The following is a 10,000-nucleotide window of genomic DNA, read 5'->3' on the forward strand; positions in this document are numbered from 1 at the left end:
TTAATACGACCTGTGTGGGTCACATGACAGGCGGGTGAGCGCAGCGTCATGGCGGGGACTCGCCTGAGCGCCGCGGCTGTGAGCTCACCTGTGTAGTAGAGGTATCGCGCCCACTCGTTGTTGTTGGCGAGCTCGGGGAACACGGACTTGGACACGAGCTTCTCGGCCTGGTCGTACAGGTTGAAGTGCAGGTAGTTCCTCAGCAGCAGGTTCAGCAGCACCGCCTGCCCGTCGGCGTCGTGCCGCAGGGTCGCCGTGCGCAGGCGGGTGTGCAGGAAGCTGGGGGGGGGGGACAGTCGTGTGACTGCTTGTCTGAGGGTGTGATGTCATCAGGAAAGGAGAAAGGTGTGTACGTACCTGCGGATGATGTCGAGCTGGTTCTGGAACTCGTACACTCGGGCGTGGTAATAGTAGCACTTGGCGGCGACCAGGTCGAGAGCGCGGCGGTTCTTGGAGACGATCTTCTGCAGCAGGTCGTCCGACACTTTCTGCGCCTGAAACACAAACGTCACCGTCAGCACACAACAGAGCGTCACCGGCGAGCACAGAGTCCCCCGGCTCGAGTCCTTCGACCTTCGTCTTCAGCTGTTCACGCCGGCTCACAAAAGGCATCTGGTTACCGAGGCTGGTTACCGAGGCTGGTCTCTGCAGCTGCTCGTGGAAAAACCCAGAGACTATGCGGGACACACACACACACACACACACACAGGTGAGTGAGGGGCGGGTCTCTCACACACACACACACAGGTGAGTGAGGGGCGGGTCTCTCACACACACACACACACAGGTGAGTGAGGGGCGGGTCTCTCACACACACACACACACACACAGGTGAGTGAGGGGCGGGTCTCTCACACACACACACACACACACACACACACAGGTGAGTGAGGGGCGGGTCTCTCACACACACACACACACACACACAGGTGAGTGAGGGGCGGGTCACCTCAGTGTATCTCTTGTTGTTGGTCAGGTGAACCACCAGCAGCAGCTGCAGGTACGCCTCCACCTCTGGCAGCAGAGGAGCTGCCGCCGCCTTCCCCGTGCGAGGACGAAACTGAACGTCTCCGTCGGCCATCTCCATCGGCTGAGAGACACACACACACACACACACACACACCATCTGATCAGGAATCGATCACCTTGTTATAAATAATCAGGTTACTGTTTGATGACCTCTCAGAGGTCAGGGTTCACTTCCTGTTTGTCATTAATTCAAAGCTGCCGCTCACCTCCTCCAGGAAGCCCAGCAGGAAGTCTCGGGTGGCGGCGTTGTTGGTGAAGAAGCCACAGATGGCTTTGTGGAGCACGTTGGTGTTGAGGCGGCGGCTGGTGGACGGCAGCGCCCGCAGAGCGCGGAGCACGAAGCGAGGCTCCTTCCCCGACACGGCCTTCTCGATCTGCTTCACGTGCTCCTTAATATCTGTGGGGGGGGGGGGGTGACATTAGCACCAGTCACATGACCCACAGGCCTCGGCTCAGCGAGATCCTCATGTTTACGCCTTTTCGTGCGACCTTTGACCTCCATCCATGCAGATGCTACAGAGAAGGAGCTTAGCTGCTTACAGCTGTGCTCATGACAGCACGGCTCTACATCCGTGCCGTACGGTGACGGTTACATCCTCCTGAGAACCGGACGATCCATTTATGTGTCCTGTTACACCTGAGCCACCCTGATAGGTCCTGGTGTTCTACACAGACGACGTCCTGGGCTTGCATTGATGCCTCATGTGTTAGGGCGGAGCACAAAGTCGAGGCTCACATCAGTCTCAGGTAGGACTGCGTGATATATCGAGTTTTTAAATATATCGATATAGTCTATGTTACGTTATAACTAGACTTGTGGAGCTGTATGTTAATAAAAGTGCCTGTGTGAGATCTGGGACACAGCTTTGACTAAGAACTCTGTTTGTTCTCACTTAACGGCTTTAAAAATATCGACATATATATCGTATATCGCCATCCAGCTAAAGAATATCGAGATATGAATTTAGGGTGATATCGCACAGGCCTAGTCTCAGGCAAACTGATGTTTATGTTTATCCTTCAAAGGGCTGGGTTTCAAAGATTCATTAAATCCTGAATGATTTCAATATAAATGTATTTTAACGCCAGAATCTCAGGTTAAAGCTCACACAACTATTTCAACAACCACCAAACAGCTAAAACTGTAAACGGGAGCAGACATGCAAACACAGAGCGTGGATCGTCCACAGACGCCGTCGGGCTGAAAGCTGCAGGTTTCATCACTCTGACCAAACCTGACTGAACCAGCAGCAGAAGATCAAACTACGCTTCATGTTTGATAAACTCTTTTTCTCTCCTGCACTCCTTATAGTGTCGTACATGTCATTGTTGTTCTTTATGCCACCTGTTCTGACCGGTCTCCCCGATGTGGCGTCTGTGTAATGTACGGGCGGAAGAGGTCCTATTTCTCTGGCTGTTACGTCCTGCACAGCTCTCTCTCTCTCTGCACTCAGAGACCATCAAATCTGTTTTCGGGGGTTCTGGTGCCGGTGTTGTGCCAAAGTACGTATGTACAAAGTACATACATATATAAGTATCCCCGACAGAATTTGTTTCCCCTGTGCTGGGAGCAGGAAGTACTGATGTTTTCATTTTGTGAAAAAGGGAAAAATTGGCATCGTTACATTACCATTCAGTTTGGGGGTTACAACAGAAAATTATATATTTATTGCTCACGGGGTATCAGATGGGATTATTTTAATAAACCATTAACATTTTGGCTGATAACTATTTTTATTCTCCTGTAACTTTACTCTATAAAGAGCTAAATCCTCCAAAGTTTCAGGAGTAATGCGTCATAATAAGAAGTGTTTGTGAACGAAAAATCAGCAATGTGGGATACTGTTTGTCCGTGATTTACACAGGGGGAACAAATTATGGCAGGATCAGCCTGATATTATTTGTATCCCACTATAACTTCGTTGTGTAAAGAGCTAACATCTCCAAAATGTCAGGAGTAGTTAGTCATTACAAGAAGCGTTTGTAAACTAAAAATCAACAATGTGGGACCCTGTTTGTCCGTGATTTGGACAGTCCAGCGTGTGCTCCCGACGCAGGGGAAACAAATTCTGTCGGGGATACCTAGTTTGGCACGACACCGGTCTGAAGGGGAACGGGGCCCGGTCCGGACCCGCGAATGGGAGAGGTTGGTGTCGGTTTTAAGCTAAATGACGCGCAGACTCTCTGGGGCTGTTAGCCCCTCATGCTAATAGGCTAACCGCCGAGCTGCCGTGACTCTCGGTACCGGGCCAGCACAGACCCCGTTCCCGGGTCTGTGCTGGGGGGTATCGGTATTGGTGTTTGAAGAGTTTTACCGTCCAGGGTCAGGCTGTCCTGCTCCTTTGGCTGTTTGGCCGCATTAGCCGCCTCCTCTTCAGGCATCTCCACGTCCTGCGGCTCTGGGCCCACCTCCTTCGGCTCTTTTGGCTTCTCTGCCTTCGAGTCCCGGTCCCGGCCTCCCGCCTTGTCGCGTCGTTTGGCCGCGGTCTCCTTCATGCTGTGTCTGGGTGGATGAAACCGAACCGAGCTGACCCACAATGACTGGACACTATTCTGTGGCGCAGAGGATTCTGGGATATGACAGACAGAAGCAGAAGAGAGCGGAAACAGCAGCGCAGGCTCGATAATCGATCACAGATGTGTGTGTGTGTGTGTGTGTGTGTGTGTGTGTGTGTGTGTGTGTGTGTGTGTGTGTGTGTGTGTGTGTGTGTGTTCCTGTCTAGCTATCTTTGTGAGGACCGAAATCTGTCACTTGTGAGTCACACACTCACTGGTCCTCACAAGTGTGAAGACCTTTTTGAGCCTCAAAATGTGGTTTTAGTGTCAGGGTTACTATTAGGTTATGGTTAGGTTTAGGGTCAGGGTTAGGCATTCATTTTTAATGGTTAGGGTTAGGCTAAGGGGCTAGGGAAGGCATTATGTCAATGAAGGTCCTCACTAAGATAGCTGAACGGGCTTGCGTGTGTGTGTGTGTGATGTGTTTTAGTGTGTTGCATTCATTAGATTTTTACTAACTGATGTTATTTGAATATGGAGTGGCAAAAATAATGATGGTGTCTCTGTAACTTTAGAGTCAGAATAATGAAGTCAGAATAAGAGTAAAGACATGAACTCAGCAGAACAAACGGTTTATTTCACGCGTGGAGTCAGAATGACGGCGAAGGCTGAGCTCACTGAACACAGAGGACACAGTTCAAACAAACAGGGCTGATGGAGAGCCAGGGAACAGTTCTCAGAGTCACACGTACCACCTTAAACATCTTCAAGAAACCAAAATGCAGTGTTGGGAAGGTTACTTTTAAAATGTATTCCACTACAGATTACATGTATTTTGTAACGTATTCTGAATACTTTGGATTACTTAATATATTATCATGCTTTTTACAACCACATGAATGTCCTATTGCTGTGTGATTTATTACTATTACTGAAGGTTACTCTCCACACCAACTAGATGTTTAAATCTTAATATAAATGAGTAACAGTAGGTGGACATTAGGTAAGGCTGCACTTTTTGCAGTGATCTCGTATAGAAAACTATTCCACGCGTATATAAAACAGGTCAGCGACTCCGAACCGTTGTAAAAGAACCTCTGGCTGATAGGTCGGGTTCATGTCGGGCTCGTAGCTGAAAACTAGCTTTACTTTGTTGTCTGGGTCGACTTTGCTAGCGAGAGACAGAGAGAGGCGTTGAAAGGCTGCTGCAACAGAGCTTATTGTTTCAGAGGAAAACAGGAACACAGCGTACAGTCGAGTCTCAACAGCTTACTTACAGCTGGGCTCGTCAGGCACTCTTTTTGGCTGCAGTGGTTATTATTATATTTACATGCTTCCAGCTCCCGTTTCTGCTCGGTGACAGCTCGTACTTTTCCTTTTTCTCCCTCCTCGTTCACAGACACGGGCACGGACTACACTGCCCATCAGGCTGCATGCTTTAGGGCGATGCCTGTAACACGCTGCCTGTTGCCTTCATATTAAAAATTTTTGTGAATAATTTTTAAAAAATATTTCTTCGAATCATTATGCTGCTGCAAGTAGGGGTGACGTGGGCCGTGAGACTGAGACATCAGAGCCTCTTAATGCGTGTTTGTTTGGGTTTCCACCGGCGTGGAATTACCAAAAATAGAGAGGACATAGCCGAACATACGAAACAGGAAAATGCCGCCATGTAATCCATTTATTTCAACAAAGTAACTGTATTCTGAATACCACCTTTTTAAACGGTAACTGTAACGGATACAGTTACTCATATTTAGAATTTTAAATACGTAACGGCGGTGCATGTACTCCGTTACTCCCAACACTGCCAAAATGCTTCTCTAGAACTTCGAGGCCCAATATGTCTTTGTGTGGGTGAAACCACAGGATGATGACCGATGACATTATGCCATTATATTAAGAAAGTCTCATGGTGGTGTCAGGAAGGTCAGAGTACTTCCTGAAGAGCTTCACAGCCAAACGACCGTGCTGTGATTTTACATCTGTCTCTGCTGCCGTCACGCTGCAAAGACACAAAACCTTCACGTGGAGAGCAACAACAGTTCCCTCGTCATGATTCATTTATTAAAAAGAAAAATATTTTCCCTGCTGGTGTAAAAACCACTCAGGGTGGTCCTGACTGTGGAAGCCACCTGAGGAAGAGCTTCAGGGGATCCTAGAACTTCCTCAGTAACCTCTCAGTGACCAGTTTTACATTCTCACGCATCCCTGCGGCTTCCTCACAGAGAGGTCAGCCCAAAATCAAAATCACCATCTGCCCATACAGCAGCATCACCTCTCAGGTGAAGGGCCCCCCTCACAGTGAAATGTGAGCATGTGTAGTCTTTGTGTACCTACACGTTCTTCTGCACAGCCATGCTGTGGTTGGTGAAGTTCAGAAGAAAAGAAAACTGCAGAACGAACTTTGAGGGCTTTTGTTTATTGTTGGTAACCAGGTGAACAGACACTACTGCAGCTCTTCATGTTTTCTAAGCACGGACAGCATCCTGTCTAGAACCAGTTTCACGTGTTTCTCCTGTAAAAATCTGAACTGGTACCAAAAAGGCAGCAATGTAGGCTGGTTCTGATAAGGTACCAAGACCAAACTGGATCTGCACCACCACCGGGACCATGTCGGTGGAAAACTAGTATCAGACATCTCTGAGAAACTCAGATCACATCGATCTAGGAGAACAAACAGTCTCTATAAGGAAGTCACAGGAAAGTTTAAGAGTCCTTGTGAAGGGCTCATGGGTTTGTGAAGAGACTGAGAAGGTTCTAGGAGGACTTGAATATGTTGTAGAAATCTTTCACAGGACACTTTGAAGACGTGCTTCAGAAGGTTACAGGGTTCTCAGAGGAAGACCTAGAAGTACATGATCACGTTCTAGAGAAGCTTTGTGGTTCCTTAGAGATGCTGAGTGTCAGTGGGGTATTGCATTGCATCATTAAGGAGTCCTTTATGTGCTTTTGTAACTTTTGGAGGGGAGCAACTGATCAGAAGGTACCCGGAGTCCCGTGGGCACCTGTGGGCAAAGAAATTGCTCTGGAAGTCATTACGGATGTCTTTGAGGGAAAACACAGCTGTGGGTAACTCTAGACAGGCATTCAGGAATTCCAAAAGGTCATCATGAAGTTGTCTTTTTGGGTTTATAAGGATTTTTGCTCTCCAGTAACTTCAGGTACTCCAGGTTTCGGCGTGTGACCGCCTGGTTCTGGCGGATGTAGTAGGCCAGGTAGCAGATGAGCATGAAGAGCCAGAGGAACATGGTGACGAGTGTCACCACATCAGTGGTTCTCCTCACAGACAAACACAGATCCCAGTCCTCCATCAGCACAACCAGTGGTATCCCGACAGCTCCTGTAACACCACATCACACAGTGTCAGACCATAAATCAGTGTGTAGCCAAAAGTAAAGAACAAAATGGTACAAAAGAAGGAAAAATGATGTGTTGTGTGTTCTTTGTCCAGCACATCTGCTGAGAGAAAGCTTACCGAGGTTTGGGAGATCAGAGGTTGCACAGACAACTTCTGCTAGTGAGGTCGGGTCCAGATCCAACTGAGGCATGGACATCTAAACACAAACAGAAAGTTGTAATGACTTTGTGTGAACTACAAACACACATCATTGCAGCTGTGCACACCTCCATCCTGCAGTCACAGTGCCAGGGGTTATGTGTGAGGTTGGCCTCAATCTGCAGACCGCCGAGCACCGGCAGCTCCAGCGTGGACAGGCGGTTGTACGACAGGTCCAAGAAAGTAAGCGAGTCCAACCCACGGAAACAACCGTCTTCAAGTGAGGAGAGCTGAGGAGGGCGAAACAGTATGATCCTGCTGTGTGTGTCTTACTGGTATTAAACTGGTGCATACTCTAAACTGGTATGAAGAGCTGTTCACTACCTGGTTATGTGAGAGGTCGAGCTCATCGAGCAGGAACAGACTGGAGAACGTGTCGGCCGCCAGAGAGGTCAGCAGGTTTTTATTCAGAAACAGACGAGTGGTGCGGTTAGGCAGGCCGATGGGTACCTGAGCGCACAAACACACCTGGATACTGTGAGCGCACGGATCCCGTCTGCTAAAGCTTTGTGAGCATCCTCATCCTGCCTGAGAACTTAAAGTCAGGTTTAGTTTTCATTCTCGGGTTGGAGGTTTTCACAGGTCATTCAGAGGCTAAAGTCCACCTGAAGCTAGGAAAAGCAGCCACACACACATGCACACACACACACGCACGCACACACACGCACACACACACACGCACACACACACACACGCACGCACACACACACACACACGCACACACACGCACACGTACGCACGCGCACACACGCGCGCACACACACACACGCACGCACACGCACGCACGCACGCGCGCGCGCGCGCGCGCGCACACACACACACGCACACACACACACATGCACATACACACACACACACACCTGGGTCAGTCTGAGTCCACTGCAGCGGACCGTCAGTCCTCCGTCTGCTGTCTCCAGTCGGTGGCAGGCGCTGATAGTGGAGACTCGGTTGCCACGACGCCACAATGCCACAGTGAGCGGTGATGTGGCCGACACCGGGCTGAGTGACGGCAACACCAGAAGAAGAAAAAAAAGGAGGCGGGGCATCCTCTGCAGTGAAACATCCACCGCAGTGGAAGACATCGGCAGCAGGTGCTTGGCGTGGGACATGATGATCACAGAGTCGACTTGTTACTTTAACTTCCTGTCACATGTTCAGCTGCTGGCGGCCATTTTGACTCGGCAGCAGGGAGCCGGGGGTGGAGCCTGTCTGCAGAAAAACAGTTCAAAGTTCAGCGGTGCCCCCTGCAGACTCCAGTCCTCACACTGATGTTTGTTGGAATAAAGACTCAAACGTCAGAAACACACCATCACGGTCAGCTGATCAATAATCATTATTAACTTGTTATTAACACTCGTTACTGATATCAGGCGCCAGGAGAGGAAGTTTCTGGAATAAAACAATGTTGTAACAAAACAGCAGGAAAACAAAAGATTAAGGCGGGGATTACACAGAGTGAGGAGGAGGAGAACAAAGGGATGAGAAGAAGATAAAGGAGACGGATTCATGAAGCCAACGAGGAAATGAGCAGATTATCAGATTAAATCCTCCCACAGGGATTAAGAAAGAAGAGAGAAGAAAAAAGAAGTTAACCTTCGAACCCTTTAAAGCTGCTGGTCTGTTCCTCTGGGCTCCGCTACACCGACAAGGCTTTTACTTTGAAACTTTTCATCACTGTGGTAAACGTAGCCTTTGTTCACAGCTACAAATTCGAGTTCTTACTGTTAGCTGGATCAATAAAGCCTCAGATCAATAATAATCAGTGTGACATTGTTCATGTTTTATTGATCCGGGTAAAAATCTGACTGAGATTCAAACTTCCTGTTGTCTCAGCACTCATGTAAAAGGAGGAATTCTGTCATCCTGTCATGTGACTCCTCTTCCTCAGTGTTTTCTATTCAAAAGGACTCTTCCCGTCCTTGCCTTTCACAATAAAAGCCTGGTGTGCTCTTTCAGTAGTGAACTGTTGTTGATAAGAAACTGACAGGATTGCAGTGAAGTGACCTCCAGCTGACCGCAGGACTACATCCATCCACGCTCACTGTGAACACAGCCCAAACCTTGAGCTCCTCCACCCACTCAGAAGCCTCACACTCAGTGTACTGTAACAGCTGCAGTGAGTTCATCATCATCATCACCTGTGCTGAGGTCGTGAGCAACGCTTCACAGCAGTGATGTGTTTTTGTATTCATCAATATTTATCATCATTATTTGAACATAAAGCGTCACGCTCCTTTAACGCTGATATAATGTGTGGCCATGGAAACTGTTCAAGCCCCTCCCTGACAGGGTCCTGACTCAGGTGTGACCCTGACCCAGCCGCACTGCATCCTGATCACATCCCGGCCCAGACTTCAGTTTGATGTTGGCATGGGATCACAGACTAAAGCTGACTGTAGGTCAGTGATGGAGGCCGGCAGCGTGCTCGCCTTCCCTGTGTCAGACGTTTACTCCTGTTTTATTTGAGGTCAAACGTTTTAGTTCAGACAACAGGCCGAAGCACAGACACGTCCCGAGGACTGGTCCTCTGTGACATCACCAAACAAACATCAGAGATCAGAGTGCTCTGGTCTGACCGCACGGACAGGAAACGGGGCTGTCGCACGCTGACAGGACGCACGCGCCTTTGTTTCATGTTTGATCTGCTCAGAACAAAGTCTTCACCCACAAATGTAAAATTAGCAACAATATTATTATATTATTATTATTATTGTTGTTATTATTATACAGTATTATTACAATATTATTCTAAACCCTGTTTCAGCTCCATCACCACCTCTGTGGACCCACTCTCAGTGCTGTCATGATATTTACCTCCATGCTAACCTTGCATCTCCACTAAGCTGTGCAGCTGTCAGTGCTGCTCACATCCCAAATGTTTCAGAGCTTTTTGGTTTGGAGCAAGACTGTTACCAT

General features: G+C 48.6%; 2 protein-coding genes across 6 annotated transcripts in view; both read right to left on the reverse strand.

Moving 5' to 3' along the window:
* Nucleotides 1-5: 5 nt before the first annotated feature.
* On the reverse strand, nucleotides 6-3,626 carry psmd3 (proteasome 26S subunit, non-ATPase 3; the record flags this gene model as incomplete). The annotated part of the gene is made up of 5 exons (XM_040031857.1): nucleotides 3,345-3,626; nucleotides 1,236-1,426; nucleotides 950-1,090; nucleotides 358-494; nucleotides 6-279 (listed from the first exon to the last, which is right to left on the reverse strand). Coding segments are annotated over exons 1-5 (924 nt in total), but the record flags the coding sequence as incomplete, so codon positions are not given.
* A 1,511-nt stretch (nucleotides 3,627-5,137) lies between these two features.
* LOC120733491 (leucine-rich repeat-containing protein 3-like) overlaps nucleotides 5,138-10,000 on the reverse strand; it is a 5,806-nt gene continuing 943 nt past the window's right edge. The window contains exons 1-6 of one of the 5 annotated variants that reach the window (XM_040031736.1): nucleotides 9,899-10,000; nucleotides 7,945-8,293; nucleotides 7,409-7,534; nucleotides 7,153-7,314; nucleotides 7,004-7,082; nucleotides 5,138-6,868 (exon numbers count right to left, since the gene is read on the reverse strand). The exon at nucleotides 9,899-10,000 is cut by the window's right edge and continues 422 nt beyond it. In XM_040031736.1, the coding sequence (XP_039887670.1) occupies nucleotides 6,636-6,868; nucleotides 7,004-7,082; nucleotides 7,153-7,314; nucleotides 7,409-7,534; nucleotides 7,945-8,193 (849 nt within the window). In that variant the 5' untranslated portion in view covers nucleotides 8,194-8,293; nucleotides 9,899-10,000 and the 3' untranslated portion in view covers nucleotides 5,138-6,635. Of the gene's footprint in view, nucleotides 6,869-7,003; nucleotides 7,083-7,152; nucleotides 7,315-7,408; nucleotides 7,535-7,944 lie in introns of all 5 variants that reach the window. The other 4 variants (XM_040031734.1, XM_040031733.1, XM_040031732.1 and 1 more) reach the window with 4 other exon arrangements.

This window comes from Simochromis diagramma, unplaced genomic scaffold (assembly GCF_900408965.1).
Source record: "Simochromis diagramma unplaced genomic scaffold, fSimDia1.1 OVJJ01000228.1, whole genome shotgun sequence".
Lineage (NCBI taxonomy): Eukaryota > Metazoa > Chordata > Actinopteri > Cichliformes > Cichlidae > Simochromis > Simochromis diagramma.